Here is a 20,285-nt window from a genome sequence, read left to right as displayed (position 1 = left end):
ATAATAATGATGATGATGATGATATTTTCAAGTCCTGCCACTATACTAAGTTTTAAGAATGTTAAGAATTGGTCACAATTTATAAAAGACAAAATTTTAGCAAGACATTCCTACATTCATCTCAATTTCCATGTCACAATACAAGATGCTTATTAGGTGAGCCAGGGTTGTGGCTAAAGGGTTGACTTTAAGTAAGAAGGACAAATTCTGCAATTGCCTTATATTATCTGTAATCAAGTTTTTTTTAAATTTCTTAATATCCACAGGGATAGCTTTAAGACTATAAGATGTCAGGAGAATTAAAGTATTGCCTCAGTGGAAATTGGAAATTCACTGTACTATTGAAATCTGTTTGAAACTAAAAAAATAAACCATATAGAAAATAACTCAATTTGATGTGATTAAGAGGAGATAATATTTAACTAGAAATAGTAAACATTAATTAAAAGTATTTTCTAAGTTTCCCAAAGTTCATTTTGTGTTTGACTTTATGGTTACTCCCTAAGGAAAGTCATAATTTTATCTTAACTTAGACAACTATGAAATCTGTTTTTATGTTTAATAGGGACAATTTGTTGAGACAAATTCACAATTTCAGCTCCTGCTTTCTTAGCAGGAGAGACATTGAATGTCTCTCATCTGACCCAAAATTCTATAGATTACCACTTCATTCCTTTATCTGGCTGCTCTGATTCTGAGATCAACTTGACAATATTTATTAAGGATATTATTCTAGGTCCTGGGAATGCAAAGACTAAAAATGGAAAATGTCATATCCACAAGAAAGTTACATTTTACTGATTCCTGCTACAATTCAAATAATACCTGGAAAGGGGAACATTTTAGATTATCAGACATAGGACTATTCATTTACATCTAGAAGGATCTTTAGAACTCGTTATTTAATTCAAATCTCTCATTTTACAGATAAGGTAACTGAGACTTAGAGAGGACAAGTGAATTTCCTTGTGGTACACAAGTTGTGGGGTTCAGAGATGAAATTCAAAAATTAAGGTTTTTCTGAATACAAATCTAGAATTCTTCTTACTGATTATAAGAATTATAGCTTGAATGAAACTTAGAAACCCTCTCCTCTAATCTCATCAATCTGAGGTCTAAAAAAAGCTAAGTAATGTCTATGATGAACTGTTGGAGCATTTGGGAAAAGGGATGACTCCATTTCCACTCTCGGATTATGTATCATAGTGCCCAGTTACAGAAATATAACTTACTAGAACTGAAAGGAATCTTATTCAAATCCTTTTATTTTGTTGAGGTGAACATAGATCCAGAGAGGTTGGGACTTTCCTAAAATCAACTCAGACTGTAGTAGAAAGGGAAATGCAAAGAGATCATGCAACGTTCTTTTCATGATGCCCCACTATGTCTTGTTGAAACCTTAATATGGAGGACATTACCTAAGTCTTTCTTGACAGTAATCATGGTAAGGTCCTTGGGACAGCAGGGACATGCTAAAATGATGATAACAATTTCAAAAACCAATTAAAGCATTTATATGGCACTTTAAAGTCCAGAAAGTACTTTAGAATATTCTCATTTTCTCCTCACAATAATCATGGCAGTTAGGCACTATTATTATCTCCAATTCACATAGGAGCAACCTAAGACAGAGATTACATGACTTGCCCAGCATTCCATAGTGTTAAGTATCTGAGCCCATATTAGAACCCAAGTCTTCCTACCTACAGGTGAAATGTCTTATCCTCTTTCTTTTTTGAAAGGCAATGAGTTACAATAGCAAGATAATTGGGTTGTGAATCAAAAGATGGGAAGTTTCAATTCTTGCTCTGCTACTGATTTTCTGCATGACCCTGGACAGGGCATATCATTCTCCTGGACTTCTTGGAAAAATGAGGGAATTGCTCTCGAAGATACCCATGTTCCTTTCTAGCTCTGACATTCTGAATATGAGAAAGGATGAAATGGGAATTTGAGATGTGCAGTAATGATCTGACCAATATTTCTATTATTTGTTTTAGAAAGCATTCTCCAAAATCTTTCACGTGAAAACATTGCCCAATTTAATCTAGCCAGACAGTAAAATTACCAATAAGATGGCACGTGCACAGAGGCAGATGACAACATTCAGTTTGATCTCACCAACACCAGGAAAGCCCTTAAGTTCTTCTACAGTATATCTATTTAGCCGGCCTGTTCATGCTTGAAATTCTACCACTGAGGCTTTCTTCTTTAAGCTTTCATTTCAATTAAAGTTCGAATCCCCCTTAGAATTTAAAATTATAGCTATTAACAGTAGTTGGCATAGGAGTCTTAATCAATGGATCAAATACTTTGCTGACAAAAGATTTTAATCAGGGAAAGGAAAGAGAGAGACCAAAGAATGGAGAGAGACACAGGAAGGCAGAATGGCTGAACTAAGTGAGTAAAAAGGGCAGTACCTTTTTTATTTTATTTTATTTTTATTTTACTAGAACCTCTCACTAGGGAATCAGTATCTCTCCAACACTGATGGTTTCTTTAGGCAGTAAAAAAAAATAGGAGAATCCAGACCTTTGGTTCCATGCTCCCTAAACTTGTCCTTGTACTATAGTTATAGAGCAATGGGGTTAAGTGACTTGCCCAAGGCCACACAGCTAGATAATTATTAAGTGTCTGAGACTGGATTTGAACTCAGGTACTCCTGACTCCAGGGCTGGTGCTCTATCCACTGAGCCATCTAGCCATCCGAGTTGAATCTTTTGAAAGAAGAAAGCAGACCAGAGGGTTCTTTTTTTTTTTTTGTGGCAGACCAGCATAGCTGAAAGGGTCTGGTATTATTGGATGGATGCTCCTGCATGCTTCTATTTATTTTCCCTTGTATGTCTATATGGAAGGCTCATGAATTGGGACATTCAGAAACCTGTCTGAGATCTTGGGCACAGAGGACAACAAAGGGTATTACAATGATGAGGTAGGTGACAGAATCACTTTTTGTAAAGTTGCAAATTTGTGAGTCTAGAAATAAATATAAATATCTCATAAAGAGACCTTTTTGGCAAGACTTGACCTTATACTGTCCATCTTTGGTTCTTAGTCACTTCTGCCTCCCTTACTAACTCTTCTGCTATGAGAAGCTTCTAAAGATGGAGGCTCTCAGTCCCAAGGGACCTCACCCCAGCTAATTATCCTCCCTAAAAATATCCTTTCCACTAAATCTGAAGTATCTGAGTATTTCCAGGACCAAAAGGCTGATTTACAATTAACATGCTTCCAAGAGAAAAATTCATTAATTACATAGATCCAAAAGACAACAGGCCATGAATAGCTGTAGTTGGTTGCTTTGACATTGCTTTTTCCAAAAAGATAGAAGGGAGTTAATTGGAAAATCTGGAATTTCAGAATCCTTATATATTACTAGCTCCTATCACTAGCACTCCTAACCTTATTGCCTAAGGGTTCTCTTCATTCATCACTTGACCAAAACCCTCTTTTCAAGAAATAATTTTAAACAAGTAATAACATTATGCCAAAACCAAAACTCATAGCTATCTTTTAAAATTGTTTTATAGCCTTTACCAAACTTTTCAAAATACATCTTATTCTCTTAGGTGGTTCATATGAGAGATCAGGGAATCTTGACAGTGTTTTCAGAACCCTTACTGGGGAAATGGAATATGCTGAAGAAAAATATTAATGACTTGAGGTTTGAATTTCAGTTTTGTACAAAAAAATAATTTTACCAGAAAACATGGTCTTTGGTCACTCGTTCTTGAAGAAGAGTCCATTTCTTTCCCAGATCAGTTGATAAGTAGACCTTGAAGAGGAGAAAAAAAGTCTCATATGAGAGAAGAAAAAAAGTTAATCTTATAATTGATATAATTAAAAATTATGTTCCTCAGTGTTTTCTATTTGCCTCTGAGATTTATATATTCCTATTCACATCCCTTGAAAACATTTTTGAGAGAACACTCCTTGGAGGAAGAAACCTTTTATTATCTCAGCTGTGCCTCATACAGTATATATAGCAAGATACAACTAAACAGAATACACACATAACTAAGTCTTTTATTATTTATTTAGTTATTTTAACAATTTTATTTATTTAAGGTAATAGGGTTAAGCTACTTGCTCAAAGTCACATAGCTAGGCAAATATTAAGTGTCTGAGGCCAGATTTGCATTCAGGTCCTCCTGACTCCAGGGCCAGAGCTCTATCCATTGTGCCATCTAGCTGCCCCTAAGTCTTTTATTTCCATTGAAAATAGAGGACAGAGAGTCTGAAATCTGCTGTTTATTGAAAGAGACAAAATCTGTTCATATCAGAGATTCACTTAAAAGCAACATTGAAGGTACAGTCTCATATAACTTCTCTCAGAATCAAAGAATGCCTTGGCTAGAAGAAACTTTGAGTTATGGAATGTCAAAGATGAAAAAGATATTAGAACATAAAATGTTAAATCCCTATTACTATTCAGAGAGTCTTAGAGCTGAAGGGAATTGTAGAGACCTTTATCTAGCCAAGGATCTACTCTACAAAGTGACAAATTTACCATTTATTTTAAAGTCTCAAGTGAGAGAAAATCTGAAGACATTCCACAACAACCATTTTCATTTGTGTATAATTCTATCTATCAAGAAGTTTTTCATACTTTAAGGCTAATGATGCAGCACAATGATTTCTGTTCATTATTTCTAGTTCTGACCTTTTGAATAGCTGGAATTACATTGAACAAGAAAAATCCCTTTCCCAAATAATGGAACTTCAAATCTTTTTATTGAGTTTGAGTTTCTGATCTGTATTTATTCTTAATTTTTGCATTTGTGAATTTAATTTCTCTTTCAAACCATTCTGGAATTCTTTTCATTCTATCTTCTTTGCAAAATCCACAGAACTTTGTCCTTCATCAGGGACTTACTTACTTGAACTGGCTAAGAGAATTTTGTACTGTCTTTGAGATTTTATTAACTATTCTTTCTAGTTTTAGGATCTTCTCTGTTGATTTATCTGTCTTTTACTAAGCATTTTTTGGTCTTTTTCTCTTTATTCTTTTGATGTTTTAATCTCATTTGTATTCTGTCTCTACCTCCTACCTTTTCCTCTTCCTTTTCCAGAGAAGAAAAAATAAATTAAAATCTTTGTAATAAATATTCATAGACTATCAAAAAATTTCCACTTTGGTCAGTCCCCCAAATACTTATATGTGTCATTTTACATATTTAATTCCTCACCTTTGTTTTTTTGTTTTTTTGTTTTTAGGATTTTTGCAAGGCAAATGGGGTTAAGTGGTGTGTCCAAGGCCACACAGCTAGGTAATTATTAAGTGTCTGAGACCAGATTTGAACCAGATTTGAACCCAGGTACTCCTGACTCCAGGGCCAGTGCTTTATCCACTACACCACCTAGCCGCCCCCCTCACCTTTGTTAGGAGGTGGGTAATATTTTTCTGGATTGGACCTCTGGAGGTATGGTTAGTCACTGTGTTTATCAGAGTTCTTAAATCTTTCAAAGTAATTTGATTTTATAATACTATTTTTAGCATAAATTGTTCTTTTAAACTCACTTCATTGTATATCGATTCATGTAAATCTGAACCTAAAATACCACTACTGGGCCTATACTTCTAAAGGGATCAAAGAAAGAAGAAAAAGTATGCCATGGATATAAAAATTCACAGTAGTTCTTTGCCACTGCAAAGAACTAAATGAATGTAATGGACAGCTATTGTGCCATGAGAAATGATCAAATGGATTTTTTTCCCTTCTAATTTTAGTTGCATTGATTTTGTTTGTGTAACATTCTTTTAATTTTATGTAAAAAATTGTACTTTTTAATCTTCTGTGATCCCACTTATTATTGTTGATGACTTCTTTCCTCATTCATCTTTCCAAAATTACAAAATGCATATTCATTCTTGCTTTGCCACTTTATGATGTTTATGATTGCATTATATAACATATATATATATATATATATATATATCTATGAAGTTTATTTTAGCACTGTATTTTAGTACCCTTATGGGAGGTATTAGTCTAGAATTTGCTAGTTTTCATATATTTATTTATTTTTACAATAGTAGTTTTTTTAAACTCATTTGAAGCCTTTGATTTATAAACACATTGCTATTGTGTTATTTTGAAATGTGTTTAATCTCTCTTTTTACTAAACATTGCCAAATAGTTTTGATGATTACTGCTTCATTTTATAATGTAAGATCTGGTATAGTTAAGTTTCCTTTTTTTCTTTTTTTTCCCCATTTATTTTTTTTCAAAACTTTTGACATTTTGGATCCTTTAAATGTATTTTGTTATTTTTTCTAGACAAAATTATTCGATAGTCTGCTTGATACAATACTAAATAAAAGTAATTTGGGTGGTGTTATACTTTTTATTTTATTGGCATGACTTAATCATAAACAATTAATATTATCTATAATTTTTTAAATTATCTAGAATTTTTTTGTTTTTTTGCAAGGCAAAGGGGTTTAAGTGGCTTGCCCAAGGCCACACAGCTAGGTGATTATTAAGTGTCTGAGGCCGGATTTGAACTCATGTACTCCTGACTCCAGGGTTGGTGCTCTATGTTTTTTGTATACATGTTTTTTTCTGTAAAGACTTTTCTGGAGTTTTATTTTTAAAAGTTTATGTGTCTTTGTAGACATACTCCTGAATATGTTACAATTTCTGTATTTTATAAATTTTGCATTTATGCAACATTCTCTATTTTTAATTTAATTTCTTTTTCTAATTCTTTCTGCTGAATTCTGTTGGTAATACACAGAAATAATAATGATTTATATCAACATTTCATTTTATGGAAGGATAAACCAAAATCCAAAGGGACAAAAAGACAATAATGATAATTCCAGTTCACAATGTGCAAGGTACTTTATAATTTATCTCATTTGACATAAGAACTCGCTGAGGTAGGTGCTACTATTTGCTTTTTTTATCAGTGAAGAAAAGATTTAGTGACTTATTAAAAGTTAATGAGTATTTTCTACAAGATTCAAACCCAGTTCTTCCTACCTCTCAACCCAGTGTTCTGGGTTCTGAGTATCCTGCTTAAAGTAATAAAAGTTACTAAGTAGATAAGCTGAGATTCAATTCCATATTTTCTGATTCTATATTTTGTGCTATTTTGAGCAATGAGATGTGAGAAGTCTGACAGAGTTTACAGGACAGAGGAATACAAGTCATCATTTTGAGATAAGAAGGGACTTAAACAATTATTGAGTTAATGTAATTTGTAATGTAATGTAATGTAATTTATTATGTAATGTAATGTAATTTATTAGAGTTAATGTAAATCTTTCTGGATTTCAGGTCAAAGATCTTAGGTCAAAGCATTGGTGGCTATGAAGAGTTCAAGAATGCCTTTAGTTTCTTGGGATTTACTATTCCCCAAGAACATCCTTTGGGCAATCTTTTTCATAACTTAAAATGGAGCTCCTGAACTCTTCCCCAGTTCTTCCTCTCCCTGCTCAGAAGTCAGCCTAGTATTAGTATGATGCAAAAAGATATCAGAATATTACTTGTTTACATCACTAAATGTCTAGGAGATTTGGAGTAAGTCATTTCCCTCCTTTAAGCCTCAGTTTTCTCATCTATAAAAGGAGAAAAATGAACAATTTGATCTCCAAAGTCTCTTCCATCTGTAAATCTCTCTGCTAGTGGGAAAGTATCATAATCCAGAGAAACTTACTCCTTCTCTACATTTCTATGACCTCCATGAAATCCAGGTATATATATATATATATATATATATATATATATATATATATATATGTCTATATACACATATACACATCTCTTCAGAGCTGTGGTAACAGTATCCTCTCTCCAGGGTTCTCTATTCTCTTAAAAAGCACCTGAAATTATGCCACTGTCTGAGGTTCTGAGCCAGATGGAGATGCATAAACTTTCCTAAAGGACCATTTCAATATGGAAATTTAACAAATATTAAATTCCTCCTTTGTCCAATATATTGTTGAAGTTGATGAGAAAGGATGTGATAAATAATATTACCCCAACACACTGTTGAGTAGAAGTTGAGGAAAAAGTCTGTTGCTTACTGCTAGAGTGAACAACTAGATTTAGCTGTTTCTCCCATGTCGCGGCAGGGAGTTATTCAGCTTAAAATCATTCAGGAGAAGCTAAAGGGAAGAGCTACCTCACATATAGGCATTAAGGAAAAAACCAGATGAATAAACCAAAACCAAAACCAAAAAACCCTGAACAAGCATCTAAGTCATGTATGTGAAAAAATATTGGTTAAATTTGGATCCTCTTTTTCCTCCTGATATTTGGGAAGCTAACTTAACTGTTAATCAAGTTTCTATATCTGTTTTTCACATTCTTGATGCTCTCTACGAACTCATTTCAAGGTCCTATCTTCTAGGTTCATATTTTTTTAACATGCTACTCCATATTTTCAGTAACTAGTCTGAATTTGTACTACTAAACCAATAACTGATCCTACCTGGCCACAGTAATTTTGGTTGCTACTTCTTCCTCCTTGGCTTGAGATGTTTCAGTTGATGGGTCTAGCCTTGACAATTTTTGCTTTTAGGAATAAAAGAATTCTCTAGGACTTAAGCTATGTAAGCCTCCTAACTATAGAAAAGCAATCTTCAATATTTTTTTCCAGTTTGAAGAAAAGAATAAAACAGGAAACCAGCTTCAGACCCTTCTCTGATTTTGCTTAAACCATATCCAATTTAATTGTTTCTAAGAAGAATCAGTATCTGCTGGGGACCATTGTCCAACATGCATTGTATGTCAGAATGATTCTAAGTGGCCACACTCTTGCACCTTTGCCTAGGGTACTTAATTTATGAGAATAAACTGCTGCTGAGAGTTACTAAGAGATATCAAAGCTAAAACTTCTGGTGAATTTCCAGTCTTTAATAGGGAATAAACCCCATGAATGTATTCTTATTATATGATGATGGGCATTTGGAAAAAAATGGAAGAATAACTGCCACGTGGGAATATGAGTTCTCTGTAGATGCTATTAAAATCATTTGATATACCCAGTTATCATCAAGGGTATGGAGACTGAAAGAAAAGCCAACTATTTGGTCACATGATTAGAATAACTATTCCTACTTCTATGCCAGGGGAGCTGTTTGCAGCAGGATTGGTGTGTATTTGGCTGCAAAAAGAGTAGGATGACTTTGCATCCCTAGGGAATCCTTAGAACCTACACCAATCCAGTAGTTCTTTTTATTGCCTCTTTATTGATGGGTATTTGACATGTCCACCTACTAACCAAGGAAACCAGAATTCCTCTGGCTGATGTTCTTCAAATTTATGTTCCAATTTCAGAAAGCAAGAAAACCTTGAGGTCATTTAGAGCTCTCTATGGTCACCTAAAGAGGCAGTGATGAAATAGAATTCCCTCTATGAGTGAGCATAGGACTGATAACATTTGAGTGTCCTCTTTTTCCATTCTTGCAATCCATTCCTAGATAAATTATCATTTCTTCACGGTTGAAGGGTATTGATTCAGACCAGAATGTGTAGCATAATTTAGCATTCTGTTCAGTGCCTGAAGCCCTGTGGGCTAGACCTCTTTCATGACAATGGCCAATATAATTTTTTTTAATGGCCAACATCTTGGCAAGCATACAGCACCCTGGTTTCTGTCTCATTGATACTCACATTTAGATGATCACTGAAACAAGTTATCTCTATTGTTTCATCTGCCACAGAATTTCTGATGGTTTTAATTAGAACTCAATATTATCTTCACTATGTGACATGGGAAGATTTCATTCTTAATATGAAATATTGCTAAGATGGGATATTGGCATCTATGTTACTACTTCCCAGCCCCAACTGGATTGTGGTGAACTCATTCTGTATTGGAGAAGGCTCAGCCTAAAGAAGACTGTGTGACAGCAAATGGCAGCCACAAAGAAAGAAAAAAAAAGGAAAGAAGGAAAATCAATCAATACTAGAAGATGAGGAAACAAGTGGCATTGGGAGATGTAGCAAGAAGCAGTTTTTAAGCCCTAAGACAGAATTTTGGTAGTAAACATTGTAGCTCAGTTTTAGACCATGTTCCAGTAAGTGTGTGATTTGTAGCCATATAAAATCACCAGAGGAATAACTTTATTAAAAAGATTTTTTACAGTTTAACTTGAATTTTCCAAAATGCAAAGCTTCCTTTTCTCTTCCTATTTAATTCTGAACCCTCTTACTATCAAATATGTATAAATAATATATATGTAAAATATAATCTGTATAATATGCACATATCATTTATGTAAATATATGAGTATACATGCACATACACACATATAAACATATACATAAACAAGCACACATATAGACAAATACACACACATCTATATAGCTATCTATCTACACATATTTACACACATACATATGAGGAGAGAGAGACAGATAGACAAGTCAGAGAGACAGAGAGAGAAAGATATCTATATCTATATCTATATCTATATCTATATCTATATCTATATCTATATCTATATCTATATCTATATCTATATCTATATCTATATCTATATCTATATATATATCTATATATATATATATATATATATATATATATATATAAAGAGAGAGAGAGAGAGAGGAGAGTGTGTTGGACCAGATTACTGGTTTGGCTAGTCTGGACCAGGATTCAGCAAACCATGGCCTAGATCCCCAAACCAGCACATTGCTTGTTTTTGAACAAAAAATATAATAAACTTTATTTTAAAATGCAAAAACATCATTCTTAGTTCATGAGTCATGCAAAGATCTATAGTGGATCAGATTTGACTTATGGGGTATAATTTGACAGCCTTTGCTCTGGACAATAGGCAAATTTATCCACTTGTTTTTTTTCTGGGTAGAGTACTAGGTTGAATTTTGAATGATGGTGGTTCTCCATTATGAACCTCTGTAACATTCTAGGGTTTGAAGTAATCACCATCCTATTCATTCAAGAACAGGAGGATGTGGAGGACCTCATCACCTTTAGAGAAGACCTCTGAGTAAGGAGCATATAACTCTCAGTCTTAATTAAGCCTCACTTGATACTGATAATCAAAGGATCAATGAAAGAAACCATAATCTATAATAAGATGGCTCATTGACTAAGGTACATTTTATGATTTTGAATTACATAGAAGAGATATCTTCCTGGATGAAAGCCCATCAGACTTTTTACTCTTATTGAATCAAATAATTTTTTCTACAGTCAGTAAATCAGTACAGTAAGACAGGAAGCTCTGCATCCCTCAGTCAATTGAGTGACTGTGAAGAAGAGTGTTGTAGAATGACATTTGCAAATTCTGTCTTTTCTGTTCTCAAATTTCGATCAATGATATTATGGTTAAGTGTGAGAATCAATGTCATAAAGATTTAGGAAATGTAATAATATTGACAAATAGGTGAGCAGCTATTGTTGTCCTTTTCATTTATCTCTAGACATATTATCTGCCATTTTCTCCCTAACCATTTAGTAACTTCCCTGCTTTCAGATAGCTTGAGAATCAAACACCCTCAGCACTCTCAAAGTTGTATCATCACTTTCCTAGATTTCTTCTCTATATTGGGTCTACTTCAGGTCTTTTTGTCTTTATTGTTTCCAGTGCTATTTCTGTTTTTATTTTAGCAGATCATGAAAAGTACACAGAATTATTTCATAGTAACAACTCACAAGTTTTATTAATTCTATTTTTTGGTAGATGAGAAAGCTGAGATTCAAGAGACACTGAATAACTTGACCAGGGTAACACTGTTAGTAGGCATCATAGCCAAGCCCATCTTATAGCCAAGACCATAATAGTCTCTGGTACATCATTTCAGTCAGTTTTTGCTCAGCCATTTCAGTCATGTCAGATTCTTCATGATTCCACTTGGGATATTCTTCATAAAGACATTAAAATGATTTGCCATTTCTTTTTCCAGTTTATTTTACACATGAGGAAACTGAGGGAAATAGTGTAACAGGGAACATTCCCTATAAACAGGGAAACCATGGGTAATATAAATAGGAGTGCCTGAAGTCAGATTTGAACTCAGGAAGTTTTTTTGGCTCCAGACCTGCCATTGTATTCACTGCCCCATTTAACTGTCCTTTGATATATTGTGCCAGTTTTCTAAGTCTTACATATTCAAGTTTACATGAATGAACCAGCTAAAATAGATATTCCAGGACACAGGATAACCAGAAAACATATAAACATTGTTTTATTATTAGCAAATGTTAAAATCTTGAGCAAGTCATATATCATCTTTATGTCTCTCTTTATTCAACTATAACATCAACTATATATCAATAAATGAGACATAGTCATTAAGAGATGAGCTTACAAGAATAATCTGAAACAGAAAGTCAAATTAATATGGACACTGACTTGAGTATGAGAATAGTATAAAGGTCTCAGAAGTATAGAAAGGGTCATTGTCATTGTTATTTTAATAATATCCACTATTTCCTCATGCACACACATATACAAACACACTTTTAATATGCCTATATATGATTGATGTTAAATGACTTGCCCAAAGTCACAAAGGTAGCCAGTAACAGAATCAAGACTCAAATCCAAGTCTTTGACTCAATCCAGTCCTTTTTTCACTGTCTTGTATTTCTTCTAGGTCAAGAAGATGGTAAGTAGCAGAAATTGTAGTTGAACCCAAGTCTTCTCATAATAGATCTCAATGTACTTTTTTTGAGCAATTCTCCTCTTATACAAATGAGGGAATGGTGGCTCAAAGAGAAGTGAATTCTGTGGCAGATTTTATTTTATAAACATTTTACTCCTAATAATGTGAGATGTAGAGTACAAATCTGGTTATCCTTGTTTTACATATAAGAATAAATCAGGATAAGGTAAAAGCTCAGTGCAGGATGCAAAAATAGGAATCCCATAGCTCACATTTAATACATGTTTATTAACTATTGAATATTTATGTGAGATTCACATAAGAGAACAAGGGGAGAGAATGTAAGTTCAGAGTCATGAAAACTTCTAGAAATATCATTAACAAAAATTCATATTTTTAAACATGTCTTTGTTGAAAGTTTTATCACTTAAGTCTAGAAAGGACCCTAAAGGCTATCTAATCTATTTTCCCCCTTGTCATAGATAAAAATTCTCAGGCCTGGAGTCAGAAAGTGACTTGTCCAAAATCATGTGATAAATCAATGGACAGACGTGGGAACAGAACTCATGCAGTTTTGTCCATGTCCAATATTTGTTTGACCTCATTACACTGCTTGAATAATTGACAGAGAACTCACTACCAAACAATGTAGCCCATCTTTTATTGGACTTGTCTTGGATCATTTAGTCAGTTAGTGGTAGATGTACCCTGTGGCTACTTCTGGAAAATGCCAATGACTGCTTTAATTCCTTGGGCATGATAGTAGAGGTAAAACAAAATAAGTTTAATATATTTGTTTCCATTACCTCTCCCCGCCCTGTCTCTGCATCTCTTTTCTCCAGTTTGCTGAGACAATAGCCTCAGCTGGATTAAGCCTCCATCTCTCTGCCCAGGAGCTAGGATATCAAATATGTTGAAAGCTAATTAGACTGAGTAAGTCACATCAGTGCCAGTAGGGAATACTTCTATTAAAGTCCCTGCAGATTAGAACCACATGGGGGTCATTCAATTTTACCTTGCTCTCCTTAGTGTAGGCAACCACTTTATCCTCCTCTTTGGGATGGAAAATCAGAGTTTCAACAAAGAATGTGATGAGTTGTTTCTGAAAGGTGGCCCCCTCATCAGTGCTCAGGAAAAGACTCTGGTCCCGGTCATTAAGAGATGAGCTTACAAGAATTATCTGAAACAGAAAGACAAATTATAGGGACATTGAGTTGACAAATTGTCACTTGTAATTCAATGATCTGTCAGTCTTTTTCAATGTGATTACTTCTTTCTATAACCTCTGCCCACATTCAAAGTTTCACTGAAATCTGTTGAAAATTACAGTGTATATTGAAACCTTATGATGGCTACCATTTTGTTTCAAGATGGTAGAGAAATATAAGACAGATTTAAGCTGTAAGTTTGTGAAGTTTAGCACCACTCATATACCAGATAACTAACTCTTTGAAAAGTTATTTTAAAGGAGACTATTTAATAGGAAAATGATTAGAACAACACAAAATTCAAATCTATTGAGTTGAAACAGAAATCTCCCTTACTTGTGGCACCCTTGTAAAAGTAACTCAACAATGCCTATAACAGGTTTTAATATGATATTCATACTGAAAAAATTTTATGGGTTTTTTGGTGACTGGGTCTCTCTATCTTGCCCAGGTTGGCAGTATAGAGGCATTTATATAGGACTTACAATATTTTGGGAACTGTGTGAAGAACTATATAATTATTATTCCACTTGATCCTCACAAAAATACTAGCAGATAGTTCTACCTTATCCCCATTTTACAACAGAGGAAAGTGAGGCAGACAGAAGTTATGTGACTTGCATTAGGTTTCACAGTTTATGCCCGAAGCCACGTTTGAACTCAGGTCTTCCTGACTTCAGGCCCTGCACTCTAACCACTGTACCACCTAGATAATCCACCTAATGCTCATCATTGTAACTTTGGCTTATTCAGTTCCCAATCTAAGTTAATTTGTCCCTTCTTAGGCAGCCTTTGACTTCCCATTCTAAGGGGCCAAAGATAGAGCTGCTGAACTTTGGACTGACAATTAGCTTTAGTCTTTCTTTGCCTCAGAGTTCAAGAGACCTGCCCAGCTCAACTCCCCTGATTGTGGGGTTTTCAGGCATGAACCCACCACTAACAAAACTTTATCAAAATTACTTATTTCTTTTGAAGACTTTTTGTATTGAAGGGTAACTGAGTACCCTTTCCTAAAATGTTCTCAATGTCTCCCCTTGGCCTGGATATCTTCAAAGTCCTTGCCAATGCCTGGCACTTCCTGCAGAACTGGTAAGGTTTCCATCTCAGGGGCAATGGACAATTTTGTTTCTGTCACCCAAGGACCCCTTAACTATAGTTAGGAAGATTAACAACCATTAGGAGATGAATAATGATTATTTCTTTCAACTATACCAAGTCTTTCTTTTTAATGCAATGGTGTTAAGTGATTTGTCCAAGGTCACACAGCTAGGCAATTATCAAGTCTTGGAGGTCTGATTTGAATTCAGATCCTCCTGAGTCCAGGGTCAGTGCTCTATTCTCTACTAAGATCCTATACTAAGTCTTAAAGAGTAGTTTGAGGAGGTTTGAAATTCAGGATGGAGAAGGAGCACCAACAGCAGAGAAATCACAAATCTATTGATCTATTGATGCAAGTTAATAGAAGCTGTAACAGTGGTGGTCAGAGAACACATTCAAATCGGCAAATTGCTATAATAGGATATTTGTGCCTAATAAAAGCCCTATGAGGTAATTATCATAGACATCATCATCTCAATATTTTACAACTGGGGAAAGTGAGATTCCTTTTGAGTACAGTTGGAGGAAGAGGAGGAGAAAGTGGAGAGAAAAGAAAAGAGAGGAGAAGAAAGAAATATTTATTAAGCATCCACCCTATTCCAGTCTCTATCCTAAATGCTATAAAACATTTCATTTAACTCTCAAAATCTCCCAAGAGAGATGCTATCATTCCTCCCATTTTAATGACTGAGGAAACTGAGGCAAAGTGAGGCTAATGACTTGACAAGGTTCACACAACTCATACATCTGAGGCTGGATTTGAACTAATAGCTTCCTGGCTCTAGGTACAATGCTCTATGAATGTTATATTTAGCCATCTTGACAATGTTCACATGGAGAAAGGAAGTGTGGTGTATTGGATAGTAAGCTGGATTCAGAGCCAAAACTTTCTGGGTGTAAGCTGTACCTGAAGCCCATTGCCTGTGTGATCCTGGACAAACCATTTAACCCCATTGCCTCAGTCAGCTCTTAACCCTGCTTTACAGAGGAGGGACAGATTAGCATTGATCCATGTTCTTCACTGAAGTTCCTCACATGTGAAATTACTGATTAAAAATGGTCACATGGCTATAAATTATACCCAGGACTTTCTGAGTCCAGGGTTGGCACTAGTCTTTTTTAATCATACTACTACTATAAAGGCTATATCAGTCTCAAGTTATGTAGCTATGGATTGTCAAGAGTTTTTCTTTTTTAATTTTTTTAAAATAAATTTATTTTTTTCTACTACATTTAAAGATAGTTTTAACATTTTTTTTTGGTAAGATTTTGAATTCTTCATTTTTTCCAACTACATACAATGGTAGTTTTTTACCAATCATTCTTTTTGCAAGGTTTTTGAGTTTTACAATTTTTCTCCCTCCCTCCATCCCTTCCCTCCCCATTCCCCCTGACAGAAAGCAATCTGACATTGTCTTACATTTATAATAATGAATGTGTTGTGAGAGAAGAAGCAGATCCAAAAGGAAGAAAGAAAAAATAGAGGACAAAATGATTGAATATATAAGACAACCTTTAAAAATTGAAGATAATATGGTTTGGTCTTTATTTAAACTCCACAGTTCCTCCTCTGAAAATAGATGATATTTTTCCAACACTAGTCCCTTAAAATTGTTTTTGATTATTGTACTGCTGAAAAGAACAAGTCCATCATGGTTGATCATCATCCCATGTTGTCATTGCGTATAATGTTCTTCTGCTTCTGCTCACTTCCCTCAGCATCAATCCATGCAAGTCTTTCCAGGCTTTTCTGAAATCCTTTCCCCTCATGTTTCCTTATAAAGCAATAATTTACTATAGCTTGTACAGCCATTCTTCAATGGATGGACATCTCCTCGATTTCTAATTCTTTGCCACAACAAAAAATTCTGTTATGAATATTTTTGTACATGTGGGATTTTTGCTCTTTTTCATGATCTTTATGAGCTTTTCTAAAGTTCTTTTTCTTTCACAGAGACTAGAAAATAAAGAAGAATTCAGGGCACAATGACCTGGACTAGAAGACTGAGAAGAAACATATCCCTTCAGGAGCTTAAATCACAAGGTTTGTGTAAGAAACCAGTCACCAAAATCAACATGATTGTCACTTAGGAGTGAAAAGAATGCACTTGGAATCTGCTATTTACTATCTATATGACCTTGGAAAAAAAGGATGTTACCACTTTAGACCTCATCTTTCTCATCATGAAAAAGAGGGAGCTTGATGATAACTTCTGGAGGCAACTATGTGTTTCAGTGGATAGGAATCAATAGTTTTGAGTTCAAGTGCTACGTAATATGCTATACATACTAGCTGTGCACATTACAGATCCTCTCTGGGTTTATTTTTTTTTTCATCTGTAAAATGAAGATTAAAAATAACATCTGTCTTCCAGAATTGTTGCATGGAATCAAATGAATTTGGAAAGCTCAATGCTAATTTTAAAGTGATATAGAATAGGTATTGCTGTTGTTCCTTCCGACTTTAAATCCTATAATTACGAGAAACATTTCAAAAAGATAAGACAAATCACTTGGTTCAAAACAGTCTACAGAAGCAAATAATCCAAGAATTATTATTTCAGTTTTAGAGATGAAGAAATGGAGGAGCAGTAAGATTATTTTTTAACCCACCATCACAAGTACTAAACTCAGAGTCAGAATTCCTGACCCAAGTCCCCTGTTCTTTCTCTACAGTTCTTCCTGTATTTTCTGCCATGCCTCACTGGCTTTCCCTCTGTCCTACCCAAAATCAACTCTGGGTAATGAGTGAGGGAGGAAAAAAATAAAAGATTTATCATCTCCCCTATAAAGGCAAGCATCTGAAACCTAAAAGTAGACCTGAGAGAAGGAATTAGCTTTAAATGAGATTAGAGAAGAAGGAATTAAAAATAAAAAGGAGTAGGGTGAGGTAAGGGAATTCCATGAAAGGAAATTTATGAACTTGGACAGAGTTTGATGATTATGATAAAAAAGAAGTAAAAGGAAAAAGAAAAAAATAAATGATTTGTGATCTGGTTCTTCCACTTAAAATATTACTTATAAGAGGGGAAAATTCAGATCCTGGCTGGGTGCCTGGGAGGTGCCTCTTTTTGGGGGATAAATCAGAAAAGGGCTTCAAAAATCGATGGTTATAGGTCAGTTCTAATTGCCTCTGACCATGTTGCACCTTTTCTCTTTTCATCTACCTTACCTGTGACCCTACACAAAATGGTCTAATATAAAACACAGAATATCAGAACTAGAAGCAACCTCAGAAGATGAATCACAGAATGTCAGAGCTGTGAGGGACTTTCTAACATTGAATGCAGAATGTTAGGGAATGAATCTTTGATAGTATTTAATTTAAGCCTTTCTTTTCTTTTAGAAGAGGAAACTGGGGCATAGAAAGAAGAAATAAGAGGCATCATGTGAGTTGGTATAACCTGACTCCCAAATACAGTGCTATTTCTCTTAATTTCCTTTGTAGCTTGAGACTCTCTAATTGCCAATTTGATTTTACTTCATTAGTATATTTACATGGGATCAATTGCCCTCTCTATTTTAGATTCTGTCATGCTCATTCTCAGATCTGATCCTATTTTCTGCTTTGCATCCAACTACTTAAAATTTACCTATAATAGGATTGAATGAACTGACCATTAGCCATCTGGCACTTGGTAAATCTATGGGGTTCAAGATCATTGAGGTTGCTTTTTGTGTTATGGAATCTTTTATCAGTCTATTGGAGCCTATTGAACTCCTTCTCAAAATAACTTTTTTAAAAAATCATCATTGAAGGAAATTCTAAGGAGGGCAACAAAAGTAAAAATGCATTTCCCCCTAATTCAGATCCATTTGCCTTCTGAAATGTACTAATAAAAAGGGTCTCTGGACCCTAAGTTAAGAAATTCTGTTTTAGATATGATGGAATAGAATGTTGATTTGGCATAATATAGCACCTTCTTAGGGCTTTAACTAGGGCTTTTGTATCATGTTGTTGAATTTAAAGGGATCTCAAAGCATTTACAATCTTCATTAAGATAAACAACTGAGAATAGCACTTAGTTTTCAGAATAATTTGATAAAATAGAAAGCTATGAAGTCATGGGCCATATTTATTATTGTCTCAGTTTAGGCACCTAAAACATACATATTCTGGGTATGGTTTGTAGTATTTGTTCCACAATGAAACTTCCTTGCCCTGACTGTGTCTCTTCCAGTACTCTACCCTTGCCACTTCTTTGTCTCTCCACATATATTAGATAGGATGTGAATATTCTAGTCTGCTCTACAACCCATAGCCTCAGTTTAAAGCTTATATGTGGTACTTTATTTTACAAGAAACTACTGAACTAGTCTCATGTTTTCAGCTCCTCATTGAAGCAGCTATATACATACCCCTGAACAAGAATAAAGGGTCAATTTAAACTCATTTCACATTATGTTTCTGCCCTCACCTTGATCTTCTAGATCTCCATAAATTTATTCCCAATAGACACCAATGAAGACAACTTTGCAGCAGGGACATTAGCCTACTGTCTAGAGATCACATTTGAGTGAAGTTATCAGATGAATACAGTATAGTGCATACTGGAGATAATTCCAGATCAGGAGTTTTCTGACTACTGTTCAAAGTCCTCTTCTGACAATTAAGAACTCATGACTACTCCATTCAAAACCTCTGCAACTGTCTCAGGCTCTTATCTGCTTCCTACTAAGGGACCATGGGGTTAAAAAAAGGTACAGTAAAAGAATCAAAAGGTCTTAGTTTCAAGTCCCAGTTCTGTTGTATACTAGCTGTGTGTTCTGAACAAGTCATTTCCCTACTTTGAGACTCAGTTTGTTCACATATAAAATGGGATATTTTTGGTTTTGCTCATTTATTTTGGTTGGGACAACTCTTTGTAATACCATTTGGGATTTTCTTAGCAAAAATACTGGAGCAGTTTGCTATTTTCTTCTCATTTTACAGATGAGGAAACTGAAGTAAATGTCTTGGAAGAGCCATTTAACTAATAAGTATCTGAAGCCAGATTTGACCTCAGGAAAATGAGTGTCCCTGACTTTAGGCCCATTTCTCTCTCTAGTGTGCCACCTTGCTGCCTTAAAATGAGAGGTAGATTGAAATATCCACATATCCATATATATATATATATATATATATATATATATATATTTGAAATATATATCAATATTAGAAATAGACACACATACATATTAAAATTAAAGTGGAAAAGTATATAAATGTATACATACACACTAACCTTTTTTTACCACATTGTTATGAAGAAAACTTCACTTATATTCAAACTACAGTGAAATGTGAGCTCTCCTCATATGGTTTGGGGGCTGCTTTCAGCATTAAGATGCCTAGATCAAAATGAATAGATCCAAGTTCCTACCATCACTTGCTGTTTGATCTAAGGCA

At 34.5% G+C, this 20,285-nt stretch overlaps 1 protein-coding gene across 3 annotated transcripts in view; it reads right to left on the bottom strand.

Moving 5' to 3' along the window:
• Positions 1–20,285, bottom strand: part of SORCS2 (sortilin related VPS10 domain containing receptor 2) — a 1,216,578-nt gene that overhangs the window by 256,673 nt on the left and 939,620 nt on the right. For all 3 annotated transcript variants that reach the window (XM_074229834.1, XM_074229835.1, XM_074229836.1), the window contains exons 4-5: positions 13,606–13,770; positions 3,702–3,775 (exon numbers count right to left, since the gene is read on the bottom strand). In XM_074229834.1, coding sequence (XP_074085935.1) covers positions 3,702–3,775; positions 13,606–13,770 — 239 coding nt within the window. The remainder of the gene's footprint in view (positions 1–3,701; positions 3,776–13,605; positions 13,771–20,285) is intronic.

The sequence above is a fragment of the Macrotis lagotis genome, chromosome 3, assembly GCF_037893015.1.
Source record: "Macrotis lagotis isolate mMagLag1 chromosome 3, bilby.v1.9.chrom.fasta, whole genome shotgun sequence".
Classification (NCBI taxonomy): domain Eukaryota; kingdom Metazoa; phylum Chordata; class Mammalia; order Peramelemorphia; family Peramelidae; genus Macrotis; species Macrotis lagotis.
The sequence above is the reverse complement of the archived record's forward strand: the minus strand, read 5'-3'. Positions and strand labels throughout refer to the sequence as shown.